Source organism: Pezoporus wallicus, unplaced genomic scaffold, assembly GCF_028554395.1.
Source record: "Pezoporus wallicus isolate ANWC-B61680 ecotype Strahan unplaced genomic scaffold, APGP_CSIRO_Pwel_v1 scaffold_8224, whole genome shotgun sequence".
NCBI lineage: Eukaryota > Metazoa > Chordata > Aves > Psittaciformes > Psittacidae > Pezoporus > Pezoporus wallicus.
The window spans coordinates 847631-866892 of record NW_026641935.1 but is presented as its reverse complement, the minus strand read 5'-3'; the positions used below and the strand labels follow the sequence as shown (position 1 = coordinate 866892).

The 19262-nt window shown below is 44.1% G+C and overlaps 1 protein-coding gene across 2 annotated transcripts in view; it reads left to right on the top strand.

Moving 5' to 3' along the window:
- KIAA1958 (KIAA1958 ortholog) overlaps nucleotides 1-19262 on the top strand; it is a 74971-nt gene that overhangs the window by 12947 nt on the left and 42762 nt on the right. For both annotated transcript variants that reach the window (XR_008974481.1, XM_057426022.1), the window contains exon 2: nucleotides 15896-17158. Coding sequence is in view for 1 of the 2 variants with exons in the window: in XM_057426022.1 (XP_057282005.1) it covers nucleotides 16009-17158 (1150 nt within the window). In the remaining variant the exon portion in view is untranslated. The remainder of the gene's footprint in view (nucleotides 1-15895; nucleotides 17159-19262) is intronic.

Genomic DNA, 19262 nt, shown 5'->3' with positions numbered 1-19262 from the left:
ACAGGTCAGAGGGGCACAGAATGGGGAGAGTAAGCTCTCCTCCCACCTGCACCACCAAGAGCAGCTAGGTCCTTCCTAGTGTCACAGGGAACTTACTTCATTTGAGGGGGAAGAGTGTGCGAGAGGTTCACTCAGCTACAGAGGTGGGCAAAAATAATGAGCATGTTTTGGTAAATGCATGACTGCACTGAGGAGTGTCATGTGCTGCAGCCCTGATGAAATATGCATTTCTGCAAGTGAAGGGGGAAAGTGCTCAGGAAAGAAAGTGCAGGAATAGTTTGTAATCTTAATGAGCGCCTGAGCCACCACAGTGTCTTGCAGGCACTGACCAAGATTACAGCAGTGTATTTTGGGGATGAAAATTTAGCCAGTGATGCCTTGAAGACAAAGGGACTTACAGCTAGGCAGCAAAAGACCGAAAATGGGCAGTGGAAGAGCTATGCAGGAAATGCCGCTTGCTGTATGTGGTTCATGTGGACCTCAAGTGCTCCACTGTACCTGCTGCATGCAAGCCACCAGGCTTGCCTGTGCAAAGCAATATGCCTGCATTTTCCTGACAGAAATGGAAATGTTTTTTGCTCTTCCTTATGCATTTGCTTGTTATGCTGTGGGAGCATGGAGTAACCTGGGCAGACAGGCAGAATGACCATGCATACCCGGGGACAAGGCACAGTGTTTGTTCTGGCAAAATCCTGTTCTATTCCGGTTTGTTTTGTGTTTGTAAAGGCCTCTGCAGTGCATGCTGGGGATCGAGTGGGCTGGGAGTGGGAGGTTGCAGACTGCTGGGGAGAGCAGTTTTTCAGGAACTTCTGCTGCTGTAAATGAAACCCATGGCCTGTCTGGTTGCCAGCTTCCTCACCGTTAACAGGGGAGGTTGACGAGAAACTGCCATAAAGGGCAGTCCTAGATTTTCTGTGGTAAGGGTGGTTTGGGAAGATTTACAGGCATTGTGAATTTAATTTTTCAGGCATCTGTGCATGCGCTGCTCACCAAGAGGGCTTCCAACAGTTCCCCCCTCTGCTGTGTGGCACAGTGAGCACACACTGCTCCAGCTCTTACACCCTGACTAAAATACTCCCCCTTCAATTCACATACTGCAAACAGCTGCACTTGTGAGATTCTAGTGAGATATATCTCATGTTATCTCAGTGACAAAAGTGCTTAGTGTGGTGTGAATGGGGAGAGATGCAAGGAAAATCAAGTGAGTATCCCCAGGATCTGGCATATGGTTGGCAACTGGGAATCCCACTCGGCTGTGACATGCATGGCAGAAGTATGTGCCATGCAGGTCCAGGGGCTGGATGGAGCTGATGACATAGAGCCAGGCATTAGACCTTCACCATACCTTCCACCAGTCCCTCTAGACAGGCCTAAGCATCTTATATATTTCTCCATGCCTTTATGCCTAATGGTAGAATGAGCAGCATCGATGTGGCAGTCAGATGCTATGAGGAAGCATTAAGAAAGTTGCAGCATATGTAAGCCTTGCTGGAACTGGAAATGAGTATTTGAGTTGGACAATTGTGTAAAGACTGCATTTCTTCATAGTATTTATTAAAGTCAGTCTCTAACTTTCTGTGCAAGCACTTGTTAGAGCAGAGGCAGGTGATAGTATTGCTCTATCCCATTGAACAGTTTAGTCCAGTGATAACATTACCACTTGTGGTTTTCATGGACATTTGTTTAAAATATATCCGTGTTTTCAGTTTTGGGGGCTTTTTGCTGACATTAATTTCTTGAGTCTGACTTTTCCTAATGTTATCTGCTGATATCATAGACATTGTACTTTATTGGCATCAAAAAACATTCCATAGGTAGCAGAAGTAAGCTGGTTGTTTTTAAAGCATGAAATTAAATACAGAACAACACCAGAACAGGGAGCCCTGAAGGATACCACTGTAGCTGAGCCCAGCATTGGATGTTGCACAGCCGTGGCTGTGGCTCAGATTGCACTGTGTTCCAGGGATAAACACCCTACACCTGCAGCCACACAGGTGAGCAGATCACCCTCACTGAGCACCTAGCAGCAAGGTAGTCTCTGGTGCCATCCCCTTCTGTCACCCCTTGCTGCTGCCCTGAACAGTCTCCATGCATTGGAGGGCAACGGGAGAGAGAGTTTCTTTGCGCGTCTTGTATTTTCACAGGTTTGGCTCAAGTATCACTTCCAATTGCTGGCACAGAACTAATGCTTTGCTGCCAAATGATGTATTTGTCCCAGATACTGCTCTCCTTCCCCACATTCTGCCCTTCTTTCTCTATCCATTGGATCGGACTCCACATGTGAACAACCAGGAGTTTTACCTTTAAATAACTTTTTAATGGCTAGTTACCAATCACAGTGCTCTTGGTTATTAAATGTTTAAATTGTGCAGCTGTTCTGTGGAGAGAAAAATCTTTTGACTGCCTCTTCCATATCTATCATCTTCCAAAAGTGTACAGCCAGGAGATTTTAATTTCTTTCTCTTTTGTCTCTGGCAGATTTATTATTGTGCTGTACAGCTATTCTAAACACAAGCCTTTTAAAATGCTCTTTGAGGCTTTGTTTATTGTTTTGTTTTAGACTATTCCTAGGTTGATTTGTTCCAGTCTGGCAGATGGTAAGTAGGTTAAATTTCCCCTGACATCCATGAGTGTTTTGCTTGCTTTAGATTCCACTGTAGTGAGATGTTGGTGCAGCTTAAAATGAAACCTGTCTTTAACAAAGGTGACTACACCGCTGAGGGCTGAACTGAAGGCCATACTTTGTTTTTAACTGATCAACAGCAGTGACATAAAAGACATTTAAAAGGGGGAACAGAGCTGTTAGTTTTATGTTCTTCTGCTGGGCTTTATGAAGCTGGTAATGTGGAGCTTGCTCTTTGCCAATGTAATTTGGAATGCCAGAACTTCTCAGATATCCTCTGTGTTATGTAAAGCCTTTGAGTGTTTTGTTTCAGTGTCATTGTTTTCATGGACATTGGATGTTTGGTTACAAACAGGCATGGTTACAGAAGTGATAGCATTCGTGCCCCATTAGAAGCAGCATTTCAGCATGTGCATTTCTACTCTAAGGAAATGGTTACGTTTGAAAAGGTGATTGTAGCAAGATCAGCTTGTCAATATTGTAGATAAGGAAAAACACTTGTCTGTTCTGCAAAACTGTTCATCTGCTGGGTGTGGCAGCATTTCTTTTCCTATCACAACAGGGAAGTGTGGGTCAGAAATTATTGTTAACCTTTTGTCTAGTCAGGACAGGGTCATGTTGTGTCCCCACAGGATAGTAAGCAAAATGTGCCCTTCTATTTGGCACCCCAGCAAAGTTCCCATTTAGATGACTGCACTGCTCTTGGCTTTGTACATGTAATGGGACTCCGGCTGGAAGTGCCAGCTTGTTCTGACCCTTCAGTGTAATCTTAGAAAACAAATACTGTTGAAACCTTAGACTAAGCTGGCAGCATCAGTAGGATTAGAAAGCTGGACATAGCAGGGACACTGTCACTTTTTCAGTGATTTCGATGATAGTACTCAATGTCCACTCCCTTTGGTCTCACTTCTCTTTGGTCCTAGCATTCACATTTTACTTTCAATTGGGCAGGTGGAAGTGGGGACACACACACACATAAGGACTGCCCCTCAGATCTGTTTCTTGTTTTCATGCCTTGCGTGTGGCACAATAGCTCTGGAGATGCATGCAGGTAAGGGTGAAATGCTGTCAGTGGGAAGCAAGAGTGCAAATGAGCTGAAGGCTTAGATCTGCTGTAATGCAGGGGATATCGCCCCCTGGCTTCTCTGTTGGGTTTCCCCATCATCAAGTATGGGTATTTCAGCAGGGTGGAAGGACGTCTTGGCTTGGCAAAGCCAGAAAAAGTGCTATCCAGAGACAGGTGCCAACAACATCACTGCTGAATTTGGTGGTAGTAATTTTCACTGTTCCCTCACCAGCTTGCTCTCACTGGTGACAGTTTGCGATTGGAAGAAGCCAGCCGTGTTTGCAGATACCTAAAGAATGGTGCAAAGCATTAATACAAGAATACACAATACAGATTTTTTCTTTTGTTTTGGATTCACCATAATAATAAATAATTAGCTCTGACTGGAGCATCTCTTTCTGAGAGAAGAGGAGATGAAACTGTCCAAGCACATTGCCAAAGAAGTCCTTTTGGAAAAACGTCATCAGAAATTCCAGAAATTCATCAGAAAGCTGGTCAGGCCAGTTCAGTACATTTAGTCCATGTATTAATGTCAGCATGTGCTTTTCTACCCTTTGTCCTTTTTGTTTTGATTCTTATTTCTACATAAGACCCTGTGTCATTCCTCAGTATAATGCCAAAATAGCTCTGCTAGGTTCTGCTTTATTCTTTCAAACAACACATGTCCAGGTATCTTCTGAATCTTCATGAACAGTTATGTGCAGGAGACCTGCCTGGCTTCAAATGCAAATACAGTCCTTGATATAGTTGGACGAATGGGTATCTAACGTGTGCATGTCCTTGCAGAAAATGTTTACAAGAATTAGATTAGTAATTGCAAATGTCAGAAAGCTTTGTGTTACCTGGACTGCGATCTTCAGTTATTCTTGGCAAGTTTTCCAGTGTTTGTTATTAATTGCTAATAGGTTATTCATATCTGAGTGGAGTTAGAAGAAATTAAAAAATCAGATATTGATATCAATGTCCCTGGAATCACCATAGGGTATGACACTTTTGCTTGTATTTAAGGGCCAAATGTTTCTTTTTTCTTTTTTTTTTGTTTGGTTTTTTTTTTTTTTTTTAATGAGCAATGGCTGTATGTTTTCTACTAGCTCTATTCAAAGGCTGGAATAAATGCAACCACAAGAAAGAATTATTTGGGAACACTGTCAAGTTGTTATAGTAAAGTATCTTCTGGTATCTTTGAAACCTACTGTGTTTTAAGAAATATTTTGGTTTATTATCTGTCTTTTAATTGGCAAGAGAAAAGAAAGTCTGCAGTACCACAGATGGAAAGATTTATATTTTTTAGGGTTTATTTCTGTTACGTTTGGAGGAGCAAAGAAGCTTATCTGGATGTATTTCTCCAAGGAGGTTAGTCATGGTTTTGAAGTGTATACCTTAAAATAAATTACTGTTCTGTTTGTAATTATTCTGTTTTTACTGGGATGCATCTTGTTTAGGGCCATTTCTCATTCTAATCATGAAATGAACCAGTATGAGCAGAAATGAGTAATTTTGGAAAGAATTTCTTCATCTGTTTGGTGCAGTAAATCCAGTACTAATGAAGCATGGCATGAACAGACTTTAATGAAGATGTGGAATACAACAATGTAACGATATATGCAACAATATAGTCACAATTTTTCTCATACACCCACTTCCATTTTACTGGTCCCATGATACAGAGCCTTATTTTCACTTGCCCTGCCAAGCATTCAGCAGTCTAAGTAGCATGTTGCTCTGAACTGCAGTGGTCCAAAGGCTGCATTTCTGGTTTTGAATATTCAAGAGGAAATAAGTGAGAGTTCTTGAGACTCTTAAGTGCCCTTCATGACAGATAGAGCTCTTCCTCCGAAGTTGTCTTCTGTGTGCCTGCTGCCAGTGCTTGTCTATGTAAAATGAATATTCTGGGCTTTCTGTTTCTTAATCATGCACTATCCCAAAATCTCCATGTTGTACATGCCAAATCTTGCATTGATGTTAAACAAGAAGTGTGCTTGGTTAAGAACAGAAATTTAGCTCTTTTTGCCAAAGCTTTGGGACTTGCCTTGCCAAAGGTTTCTCAGGTTTTTAGGCACTTGAGGTCAGATTTTATAGATGTTTACACACCTACAGCAACCTCTGAAAATCCCACTCAGTGCCTGTCCATCCTTTTGATTACATAAAAGCCTCTGAAAACTGGGGCCTTGGTTGACTGAGCCAGCCAAAGTCAAAGGGACCTTTTCCATGTACATATGTTTAAGCCTCTGTAGCTCCAGAATGACCTGGGTAAGCTCTGTCCCTCAGATCTCTGCATTGCACTGTGGCCTGCTCCCTACTTTCTCCATCAAGAGGAACAGGCTACTTGCCCTGTGGAGTTGCTACCAACTCCTCACCTGTGTAGAGGTCTGGCATCATCGGGCTTCAATCTCTTTGGCCTCTTTCAGGGAACCTATCTCAGTAATCCTAAAATGTAATCTGTTTTAAACCTTGATTTAAATTTTAAGGTAAGCTGAATTGATCAGTTATTTTATGTTAGAGCTGCACACCTAGGGATGTTTCTAGGGATAACAGAAAAATTGGTGCATGGTTGGATGGAGTAGTTTTAATTTTTTTTACCCACTGGCTGTTGACTACGGGATGTTACCCAGTATTTCTGACTGTCTTACATTTGAATGCAAATCCTTGCTGGCTCATCTCTAGGGCACCGTTCTTATTACTGTTTTTTCTATATCATGTTGAAGTCTTGTCTAGGAACTTTATTAGGGACTCAGCTTCATGTGATCTGTTATGCACAGTTGGATATAAACCTGTCCATGGAATAATCTGATTTCTTTGTTTCCTGTATGTTTTCAAGTATGTTTTTCTTGCAACTCTTCTTTTTCCAAGATTTTTGTTGTTGTTGTTGTTTTTGTGATTGTTGTTTGGTTGGGGTTTAGGTTTTTTTAAGATTTTAAAAAGCAGACTTCAGTCCGGTAGCAGTTTAAAGATGAAGATAGTTGTTGATATGTTGAGAAGAGCACTGTAAAGATAGTTCCAGAATGTTTTTCTTGCTGAGAATTAAGTTCTTGGAAAATAATTTAGAATTAAAAAAAAAAAAGGAAAGAAAACCTAAACCCGTACATCCTAGTATAGAAAGAGAAACTTCGTCCTCACACAGAAGTGCCAAGTTGCTGTGCTTGTTCTAATTTTCTACAAAAACCAACACCTCTGTTTTGTGTAGATGGTCAATAGTGTGATTTCACTGGCACTATTTAGCCAAATTATGCATGTTTTCAATATTGCCACAGTTGCACTATTCCGATTTCCCTTAGTTTAGAAAAGCCCCAAAGTGAGAAAAATCCTACAAATAAAAAACACAAACTGAACTTGGCACAGTAAAGTTTTTCGTCAACAGAAGCCGCTTGCATGTGTTTGTGAAGAATAGCATGGTGTAGTTAAGTTGTCTGGGCTGGAACTGACAGCATTGGTTTTCTGCTAAAGAAGATGGGAGAGTTTGGTCTTCGTATTTTATGTGCAAGTCAACCTTTATATTCCTGTTTTCTTTCTGGTAAATTACATGGAAACTTTCTCTTAATACAATTTCTACAAAAATGAAAGACCTGGGAAAACATCTTACCTTCAGGCCGTGTGTGCTTCATTCTTCTCATTGTAAATCTGAAATTGGAGAGCGTACACACACTTCATTGTAAACTCAGAAAATTACATATTTTAAAGATTTTCCAAGCATGTCTTTCAATTTCTCCATTAAAGAATGATTGTAAACTGCAAACTGAAGCAAATGCTAGTGTCTGATATGGTGTGGTTTTATATTCAGATCACCCTGAGAAATGGTGTGAAGAAAGATGCAATTTTGGAACAAATTTTAATAAACAACACAAAATAAGCGAGCCATGATACATAAGCTCCCTGGTAGCTTAAGTAAAAGCTAGGCATTTTTTCAAACACTCCACACATTTAAATCTTATTGTTGAAATACTTTTCAGAAATTATTTACCAGAAAATGTGTTCTTTCTTTTAAAACGTCCTTTGCTGAATACAGAGCTAGTAAAATAAGAGATGGCCAAGACTGATTTAAAAACTCCCTGCCATGTTTTACTAATCACAATGCACATGCGTCTTCTCAGGTACCCCTCTGAACTGTGTGGCTGGTAGCATGGTATAGCACTGTACATTAATGTCAACAACACATTTGTGCTGATGTTGCTGTGAGCAGTCATACTGGCAAGGCTCATAGAGGCGCTGTGAATGTTGGCTCTTTACCCTGGCACTGTTACAGCAGAGCTGTAACCATTAAGGTGTTGGCTGGATGCAAAGTTCCCTGTCACTGTCATATCCGCCTCCTCTCCCAGAACAGCTTTTATACCAGAGGCTCCTCACTGAGTAGTAGAGGTACCAGAGACTCCCTGCTTCGTTATTGCAAGACCCAGTTCTGGCAAAAGCAAACCAGGGATACGCTGTGTTTGTTCTGAAAAGCTGTGTTGCTTTTGTCACACACCCACCCCCCACCCCCCTTGGCTTGCTGTGAGTGAGGATGCCAGCTCCTGTATGAAGCATAGCCTGCAGTCATTGAAAATGAAGGTAAGTTTCTAGCACTTGTAAGAGATGCCGGATTGAGAGAAATGGGGCAAGAGGTCTTATTGTTTCCTGTTGGCCTGACTCCCTTACCATGCTTCAGCCCCACTCTGAGGGCTACAGGTGTGGCTTAGGGCTCTTTTGACCTGTTGGAAATTCCTGGGTAAAATCTGAGCCTGGACCAGAAGCCAAACAATTCAGAACGGCTGTTTTCCAGAGCTGTAACACACCTCTGTAACTGTTTGAGCAGAGCATGCATATTTACACGACTTGCAAAGCACTAGAACTATGTTTACACTACTCAGTGCTTTCAAAATCCTAAAATCTTTTCTGGGTTCAGCTGTACACTGCTCAATTGTAAGCAGTGTGGAGGATTAATATTTTACAGGATTACCTTAGTGCTACAGAACTGGGAAGAGCATGGCAGAGCATGTCCTTTATGGCATATGCAAGGAAGATGCAAGGTAAGTGCCTTGACTTCTCTGGAGCTGGAGGTGCTTAGCAACTTTGCAGATATATCCATGAACGGCAGAAGCTCACTTGTGTCCTGACTTCAGCTGTAACAGTTATTTTTTTCCTTCCTAGTATCTGATACAATGCTGTGTGTTGGCTTGAGTCTGAGAACAATGCCTATAACACACCAGTGTTTTAGTTGTTGGTCAGTAGCGCTTATCCTGATGAAGGACTTTGCAGTTTCTCATGCTGTGCCAGTGAGGAGAGGCTGGGTTAGTGTCTGGGTTTAAACCACAACAACTTCCTTTTCCAAAATGTTTCTTGGAAGGAAGATCCTTCCTCAGCAAGGAGAAGTGGTCCCATGCATTTCCATACTGTTCTGTTATAATCCTACTTACTGTAAATCAGGACACCCAAATCAGGCCTGTAGTCCTAAGGACTGAAGTTCAGGCCTGAAAAGCACAGGGGGTGTCTTGGTAGACGATTTATGATAATGAATTAACATGTCTGCGTAATTGTCAGGAGAGTCACAGTGAGCTGGGAGGAATGGAGGGAGAAACAGGTGAGTCTGAGGAAGCTTAAACTGAAACATCAGCATCTGGATGAGAAGAGAGATTTGCAGGTGGCTAGATCCTGTTCAGATCACTCAGATCTGACGTACCATCTCTTCTGCTTCTTTTCACCTGCTTCTCCTCTTGGTACTTTTCTGGTCCCTCTGTGACTCTTCAGCCATGCTGTGAAAAGCAAGGCTCACATAGCTCCTGTTAGGTGGGTGCTGAGGAAAAAATGCAAGAATAGAAGCAGTGGTGCTTGTAGCATTACGTTTGGATTAAGGATTGAGCCCCCATACTGTTCCTCTGTCCACCCTGCTGTCAACGGATAGATCTTTCCATTTTGTGAATGAGGCAGGCTCTTGGGAGGCTCATAATCTTGTGTAAGTCTTCCATGTGAAAAGGCAGGGAAACTCCCAGACACTGTCCCAGCCAAATCCTCTTTTTTTCTCAGCCAGCTGAAGGCATTTCAACAGCAAACAGGTTTTGCTGCTTTCCTTGGGCTTGCTGTGATGACAGCTGTAGTTGAAAGCATGCCACAGTTGGCACTGAGAGCATCTTCCCTTGAAGACTAACCATCAGCTGAGGAGGAGCTGTGGTCTTGTGTAGCAAGTGTGACAGACAACCATGATATTTTTCTGAATGGAGAACAGCACCTCTTGCCCAGAAAGATGTGTGCTTATTTTTATTTCCTACTTCCCCCTGCATCATCATTCTTGGTGCTGCTCATTGGTGATAGGAATGGTAGCTGTGAGTCATTGTGAGAGGAGCCCTGGCCTGCTTATTGTGCAGCAGAGCTCCTACTGACTTCAGAAAGCCCAAGATAAAAGCACAGAATCCCTGAGACACACATAAGGGAAGGCACTTGCTACAAACAAATGATTGAATCGATATAAAATTTGGGATGAGCTTAGAACTGTGAAGGTGGAAAATTCGAATGAAGGTTTTGTTTTGTTCCTACTGTATGTCCCTATTTATTTCTAAATCAGTTTTCACAGAGCTAAAAATATAAAAAAATAGTATAAGCTCACATAATTTGGAAATAGTCAGTGATTTCATTAAAGTGAGAAGTTGTTTTTCCTTTGAACACACCAGCTGGAAACTGTACAAAAGAGATAAGGAAACGGACAAATGAGCATAGCTAGTTTAAGCACACATGACATTACCAAACTATCTCACAGACTTGCAGAACTTGCCGGAGTTTGTGGGCCTTTCCTCTGTAATTTATACCTTTTGTTTCCTGGAGAGACATTCAATTAAGAATATGTTTTCCTAGCTAAAGAGGATTGTGTGCAGTTTGTATCAGAAACAGAGATTTGCCCCTTTCCCCCATGGTAAAGCAGAAGACCTAGAGGATTCATAACTTCGCCTATAAGATGTCATTATTTTCTATACTATTTCTTTCTGCTTTGCAGTTTTTCTTTCAGGCAGAAAGTAAATTCAGTAATATGTCATAGAATCATAGAATCATAGGATAATTAGGGTTGGAAAGGACCTTAAGACCATCTAGTTCTGACTCCCTGCCATGGGCAGGGACACCTCACGCTAAACTATGTCACCCAAGGCTCTGTCCAACCTGGCCTTGGAGACCGCCAGGGATGGAGTGTTCACAGTTTCCTTGGGCAATCCATTCCAGTGCCTCACCAACCTCACAGTAAAGAACTTCTTCCTTATACCCAGTCTAAACTTCCCCTCTTTTAACCCATTACCCCTTGTCCTGTCACTACAGTCCCTAATGAAGAGTCCATCTCCAGCATCCTTGTAGGCCCCCTTCAGATACTGGAAGGCTGCTATGAGGTCTCCACACAGCCTTCTCTTCTCCAGTCTGAACAGCCCCAACTCTCTCATATGGGAGCTGCTCCAGTCCCCTGAGCATCCTCTGGCCCTCCTCCAGACTTGTTCCAACAGTTCCAGGTCTTTTTTATGTTGAGGACACCAGAACTGTACACAATATTCCAAGTGAGTCTCATGAGAGCAGAGGGGCAGGATCACCTCCTTTGATTTGGCATATAAGTTTTGTACTCCCAAAGTCTAAAACTAGAGAAAATGCATTGACCTATTCCCAGTCCTTCCAGTCTGCTAGCTTGTTTTGAATGTGGTTGCCCATCCTAATAATTTGGCAGGTTGATGACATCCTTAGCAATATCAGTGAAGAAATCAAAACACTGGGGCAAAGAAGCTGAGCTTTAACTCCACTGTTAGTAACAGTCCCCTCATAAGATATAGCAGGGAAGGTAATCAGCAGTGGCATGATTTTGGATGCTCTGTTGCGTGGCTGGGGCCTCTGTATTTGGAGAGCACTCTATGAGGGAGGCAGCAGCTCTGCTGAGTCTGCTTCACCCTGTTCCTTTGGGAAGGAAAAATACTGCCTGCAATCCTGGACTGACAGCGGGGCCTAATGGACTGCAGCAGAATCTTGTGAGGACCTCAGTATACGCACTTCCCACTGCTTCATTCCATTTTTTTGCATTCAGCTCCTTCCCTGCATCCTTGCCTCTACTGCCTCCTTTCTAGGGGAGCCATATCACAGATTTCTCTGTCTGTCCTGAAAAAATCCCACATGAAGTCCTAACCAAAACTTCACTGCAACAGTCATCCAGAAGGAGAGAAACAAGGGGAGGTGATTGAGTTAGCCATGTCTTTGCTCCCAACTGATGTTTATTCATTCTCTTCATGGGGTATAGGAAAGAGTGGCCACAGCTACCAACTACTGTTGCTTGTGTTTCTTCTCTGGCTTGTAACAAAGGGCCTATTCCTATTGTTGTGTGTAAAACTAGGAAGAATTTTGTTGGCATTCAATTAGCTCAGCCAAGTCTCATCCTAGAACATGGAAGAGGGATGCTCTTTAGAGGTCACGAAGTAGATCTCCTACAGCAAACCCTCATTCTGGATACAGAAAATTCTTTTTCCCAAATCAAATGATGTCTAGTTAATGCATTACAGATCTCAAGGAATGGTTTTGCAACAATAATGCTTTCTGGCATAGCACTTATTCTGTACACATTAGTCACTACACTGACATGTTGCAAATGAGGTCGTAAAAGCTAAACAAGCCATAAAATTGGATTCTTAATTTAGGGTCCAGATAGCTCCTGTGTATTTCCACAGCCTAGACACACTTCACTCTGAATTAGATATTGCCAGACTCTGAACTGCAGAAAAGTGCTGTGGAAGGTTAAGGCTTTGCCATCTGTAATGCAGTAAAAATACCACTGTTATTCACACTGCAGCTATAGTGTGTTTTTTTGCCAGCTACTGTGTATATGTAGCAGGTTATTAAGCATGAGTCATCTTACTGAACCTTGCCAGTCTGAATGAAGGACTTACATAATCTTTAAAATGTGATTTAGTAAACAAGAGCAGACTGTCAGCCAGCATCATGCTGTCTGACCAAGCAGAAAGGAAACCAGGTAGATAATGATGCTGCTTGCGCTTTCTACAGAGTCCCTCCCTGCCAAAGTGCCATTGCCAACTTCTGCAGCAGTTGGTGAACCAAAGACACATTGCTTCTGAATAATGGATGGATTTGGATTTTCAGCTCTGCACAAACAACCTATACCATGGCAGTTGGCCTGATCTCATTTCAGTGTGGGGAAAATGGTTCTTCAGCCAAATAGGGCTTTCTGTCTTCCAAGATATGTCTGTGGTCACGTAGGAATTGAGCAGTTCCATGCTTTCCCATGGGTTTGCACTGATGTAGCTTCTGACTATAGCCCTGACTTCAGCTGTCCCTCCTTTCCCCTTCACCGTGAGTATGGTGTTACTCCTCACATCTTTTGGCGTTTCTTCTGTGGCAGGAAGCATTGTAAGTCTGTATCTTTGAATATACCAATCAGCAGGAATGTCAGTGCCCTTGGGGTTTTGATCCCTGTCAATATCAACAGTTTTTTTTAATAAAGGATTAAAAAAATAAACAAATGTAATGAACAACTTTGAGATGCTTAAAAAGAGTATGTCAGAAAAGGGGAGCCTTCTCCACTGCCTAAAAGGCTTGCAAGGTGGGGACCTACTGCATTTATTGTACTACACAGAAGCACTGGTCATGCAAGGAGCTTTGTGTTGCAGACTTTGCTGTGAGATATGTACTATTATTGGGGTTTCATGTGGGTAATAGTAGAAGCCGGAATTTGAGTTATTGTAGCTGTTGTTCCCTGTGCATGCATCTTGGGTTAAGCTACTGCAAAACCAAGCTTGAATCTTACACCATTTTAACTCTTTTTCCTAATGGTGTACTTCTCCTGTTCATCCATTATTCAGGACTTCCTTACATGTCCTGCTAATCTCAAAGATGTTGTGAAAATACCTTGTTGCTAGAAATTCCCATGCTGGCTCCATTTTTGTCTCCACCAGTGAGGCACAGCACCTGGGTAGGGAGGGAAGACCCATGGCAAACCTCATGGAGGCAATCGTAGGTATAACTTGTCCATTCTGTCTCTGGTTTTGGTTTGCACAGGCCACCCTCTGCCTGATAGATGAAAGTGTGTGGGCAGGGATATGCAGGCTGAAAAACCACTGAAACATAGCCCGCTCACCTCCCTTGGCTCAGAGCAAACACAGTTATCTGCAGCTAGCTGGCAGGTGACTTTGTAGAGCAAATAAGTAGGCAGGTAGTAATCTGTATTGATTTCAGGGAAGCCAGGGGCCATTAGCCACCATGCAGCTGTGTTTTCGAGCCATGGCACAGTTCATTTTGCATCTCAAAATGCTTGTATAGAAGAGGACAGGGAACAAAATGAGGTGTAACATTGACACGAATGCTATATTTCAGTTGGGAAAAATATAAAGGGCGTTTCTGCCTATATAAAAATGCAAGTGAAATGAGAACGATGGGAGATCTGAGTCTTGCAGGTCATGCTTACAAAGCCCAGGAGGGATATTAGGGAGAGCCTCCAAAAAGACCTGTGGAAATGAGCATAAGTTCCCAGTTACTTTCAGCTGAGCAGTAACTTCAGAACATTCTCAACCCATCCTGTGCCCAACAACCCTGAAATTTTGCATGGTTTGAGTTTTTTTGTTACTGATCTTTTCCAGCAACTCGAATAACCTTCACTTCTAAAAGTATGACAACAGTGTAAAGAAAGAGAGACTGTCCAGTCTGAAGACCCTGGATGAGGGCTATGTGTTGGGGTCCATAGTAGTTACAGACTACTGGAGTTTGAGTTACCTAGACCTGTTGAAGTCAGCTAGACCTTCACAGTTTATTTCTTCCACAGTCCTTGAGGATCTTTGCAGTAGAGGGTAGTAATTTACCCCCTCAGAGATGGACTGCTGAGGGGTCCAGTATCCCACTAGTGGCATCTGTGAGAAAACTGATTTGTGCTACCTTTCTCAATGCTCTAGGAGTGTACAGACGTTTGACTAATTGGTTGTGGTAAAAAAAAAAAACAAACCTAAATTATTATTGCAGTATTTAAGTAATAAAATGACTGAATAACAGTAAAATGTGCATTGACTGCAGCTTAAATGTGGAAGTGTGCAACATTTTGCATTTTGCAGAACTTTATAAGCAAAATAAAAGTTAAGAAATAATTAACAGCAAATGTTCCTGTGAGCAACCTCCTACAGTAATGGATGATTTACAGCCAGTACAAGAGGCCAACTGAGCATTCCCACTGCAATCTTAAATTTTTGTGGATCAGAGAAACAACTGTAAGTTGTTTCTACAAAGTCCTCGCTCTGAAGTCCTGAGAAGTTGAGGACTTGCAGTCTTGTGAGGGATGTGACCTTCCCTGGAAAGTAGTGGTACAATGTGGGCAGGAAGCAGTTTCTGGCAGGAAAAGACGAACATCTGCAAGGTTTTCTATTTTCATGTTTGACCTGAAACATTGTAGGATTCATGGCTTTGACCCGAGTTCCATGCCTTGTGCTACAAATTTCCGGGTAGTTCTGATGAAAGTGGCAAGTGTTTCTCTTGAACAGAATTCATTATTTAGATCTGGGAAAATAAACGATGATAAAAAGCAAAAGGTTAACTCTCAGAGTTTAAGGAAGGTTAATTATGTCTTAAACCTTGCACATCCCTTAAACTTCTTGTAAGCTGTTGGACAACTGATGGCTGTCAGTGTAGCACAGCAAAGGGTGAATTTGATTGTTTTTTCCTTATATTGAAATGAAAGTTTCTGGCCTTCATTTTCATGCCTCTCAAATTAGTTGAAAAAGAGATATTTGATACATTTGAGAAACGTGCATAAATGATTAAAATGTCATAAAATTTCATCAGGTGCAGAGGGAGTATCTGAGCTGGAGCTTTATTGCCACACTGGTGTGGAAGATAAATTGTATGTTTTAAGATTGGATTTAATTTTCACTTCCTAAGTATGAGGATGCAGTCACCATGTTTTGGGCTGCATTTGGATTTTGTCAGAGATTTAAGCTTCAAATCGTATCACCTCTGATACTGAACTGCCTTGTTTAAAAAACGGTTTTATCTTATTTTAGTTGTGTATTGCAGTGATGTTCCTTCCCTTGGGTTTAAAGGCAGAGTTTTTGTGGGCAGAAAGAGAAATGAGGCCACTTAAAAGCAGACACCCTTTTGAGAAATGTATTTTGGAGTGCATGAGATGAGTGAAATGTGTTTAGCTGAGCTTACAAATGTTTCACTTGCCCACGCAAACGTGATCTTGCTTTAGAAGTGCTGAAGAGCGGGGTTTTGCTCTCTATTTGCAGGCAAGCAGCAAGCATGAGCTTGGCAACACAGCACTGTGAGTGGCAGGACCCTGTGGTCTGAACCGTGTCTTCAGCTGACTATCCAAGTGGCGAGGCGCCGTTGATCCTGTACCATGGAGGACTGCCTTCACACCTCCTCTGAAAACCTCTCCAAGCTGGTGAGCTGGGCGCACAGCCATGGGACCATCTGCAGCCTCATCCCCAACCTCAAGCACCTCCTCTCCGAGGGGTCCCATGGCAATCTGACTGCCATGTGGGGCTGTAGTGCCGGCCATGCCTACCACTGGCCCCTGGCTGCCACATGCCGGGCTGGATCCCAGGAGCGCGTCTGTTACCAGGACAGCCGCAGCTTCAACTCAGACAGCCCCAGCATGCTGGGGGTGCCCTCGGAGGTGCAGGCCAGCCCTCTGGAGCGCTACCCAGGCCGGTCGGGCAAGGCCAAGCTGGATTGCACCCGCACCCGTGACTCCTGCGACTTCTCCTACTGCAGCGAGCCGTCGGAGCTGGGTGAGCCCGTGGAGGAGTATGAGGATGAGGCCACCCTCTTCGACATGGTCTGTGAGTCCTCCGTCACCGATGAGGACAGTGACTTTGAGCCGCACACCCAGCGGGCCCCCGCCGGCCCCCGCAAGCGGCCAGCTTCCAGCCAGCCCACCACTGCCCAGGCCCAGCCTGCTGATGAGGGCGGTGGCGAGGTGCTCCTCAAGAAGATCAAGCAGGAGCTCCCCGAGGACTACTACATAGTGGCCAATGCTGAGCTGACTGCCGGCGCCGACGGGCCGGCCCTGGCCCTTACACAGATGTCCAAGCCCAAGCCTCAGACCCAGGCCGGGCCCTCCTGCCTGGGCCCTGCCAGGGCCCTGCCCCAGCCCGCGGTGGGCCCCGACCCTGATCCACAGCACCCCTCCACCTCCCCACCCGGCCCACCGAGGCTGGTCGCACAGAGGCCGCTCCGGGGCCCCCTGGCCTCCCCAGCACGGGGGGCAGGCAGTGGCCCCGTGGCTGCCCTGCAGGCGCCAGCCACCAGCTCCAACGCCGCCACCGCCGCCTCTGGGAAGCCCATCAGCATCCCGCTGTCAGCCCTACAGCTGCCTGGTCAGGAGGAGCTGCCGGCCGCTGAGGACGCCCTCCCGCCCGCCCCGCAGGCGGCCCCAGGCGGCGAGATGGCCAGCTCGCCGTCGGTGGGTGCCGAGCCTGAGGTCAGCTCCAGCCAGCAGCAGCCCCCCACCACCACTCCTGAGGCAGCGGCGCAGTCAATGCCAGGTATGACATTGGGTGGGAGCTGAGGGGCAGTTTTGGGGGCAGGAACCCCAGGCATGGCTTTGGGGGAGGGCAAGGAGACCGGGAGAAGGTGCAGCTGGCTCATAAGTCAGTATGTAGAGAAACAGTCATAGGGTCATAGAATCATAGAACGGTTCGGGTTAGAAAGGACCTTAAGATCTGCTAGTTCCAACCCCCCTGCCATGGGCAGGGACGCCTCACCTGGAAGACAATTTGGAAGACCTCAAATGAGCAAAGTCTAGGAGCAACCCCCATGAGAAATTGTACCGGTGCATAGGGAAAGAGCTCTTTGAGGACAGGTTTATAGGTCCAATTTGGGTGCAGTTCTGTCATGGGAGAGGGCGTGCAGCCACTTTGCCATGTGCATGGGACAGGGAGGACATGAAATACAGCCATGCACACTTTTGATGAAGTAGAAAAGTGGTCTGAATCAGGGGAGCCTAGAGTTGGGGGCCGGGTGTTTCCTTCCCCCTGAGAGAAGAGTGGTGTTTGACATGGAGAGGCAAAAGAGGGCATAAGGACAGTATTGAACAGTTTCCCTGACCCGTAAATCAGAGAAGCTTCTAGAGAAAAGGAAAATCACAGCCTTAACAATGATATTGATACCATTTAAACTTTAATCCAAGAGAAAAAAAAAAAAGCAAGTTTTTTTTTCTTTACCCTGTTCTCAGGGGGAAAGTGGAAGTTTTCATACCTCATGCCCTTCATTTTTTCATATCCTGCTGCCGTCAAAGCACCGAGAACTGGGGCCAAGAGATCATCAACATTATCAGACAGAGCATGTTAAACCAGTGTACTTATGCTGAATGATTATCTGATGTGCAGAATAACTCAGTGTTGGCTGTAGATCTTCTAGAGGAGGCAGAAGTCTGTTTCTTGGGCGGATTCGCTGGCTCCCTCTGGACCTGAGTGCACACAGTGCTGGCTTTGCTCTTCCAGCTGGTGAGCTGTGCCATCCTGGGAGGAGGCCAGGGTAGGAGCAAGTTCTCCATCTGCTCCCTTGCTGTCTCAGTCTAGGAGTGTCTGTAAGACACAGTAGAGCTAAACAGTGGAGGGGGTGGAAAACTGCCTATATGCAGTCCTTGTGGCAGCTACTCTGAGCACTAGAAACAGTGACTTTAACAGCTTGGACGCTACTTCAATGTGGACTTCCTGAAACCTGATTGAACAGTAGTAAATCTGTTAAGTGTCAAGAGCCTGTAGGTCTTGTTGTCAGATAACACAATGGGCAAAGTTAAATGCCCAGTTTTGCCAAGTAAAACTTCACTAACCATTAGAAATTAGAAAGGATGGTAATTGTCTTAGTTGCAGCAAAGCAAATTCTTTGGGACCCATTTCTGCATGGCTGCATCTTTGTGATGTTACTTTGCAGTAGTCCTGTCATGTAACAACTCCTTGTGGAAATTTCCTCACAAACGCCACGTGGTTTAGAACTGACTCTGCTCAGCTAAATATGAGAGATATGGCGTGCCTGATGTCAATCCACATTGTATGGTAAACCCATTTATTCTGCATTACTCAGTTCATAGCATATCACTGCTTTATATATTCGAGCTGGTTTCTACCAACCTGCCTCTTGCTTAGTCTGAAACTTGCAAGCTGGGACAATGGAATATAAACCTAGGCAGAATTTGTCCATGTAGGTGTGTGTTGTTTGGGAGAGTGATTTACTTTCAACAGAATCATTAAAAAAACCAAACCCTTTCAAACTGCTTTTACCAGGTCCTCAGAAAACAAGCAAGGTAAGCAGTTGTTACTGCTTAGGGTTAAACCTCACAAGTGTGGACACAGTGCCACATTTTCACATTTACGGTTTCCAGAGCAGGGTAGGTCCATGTCTAGCATCTCACTGTGAGGACAAAGTGGGAATGCATTTGAGTTTACACCCACTGTGTAAATTAACCCTCAAAGCCTGCTAGCACTTCTTGCAATGTGCTAGGAGATCTCAGCATGCTGTCCAGATTCCAGCTTGCTGAGTTATGTTGTCAGTACTTAAATTTCTTGTGTTGTTCTCAAAAAGTGTTACAGAGTTCTCCTTAGCCTGATATAGCGTTGCTGTAATATGCTGTTACTGTACTCAGAGGTA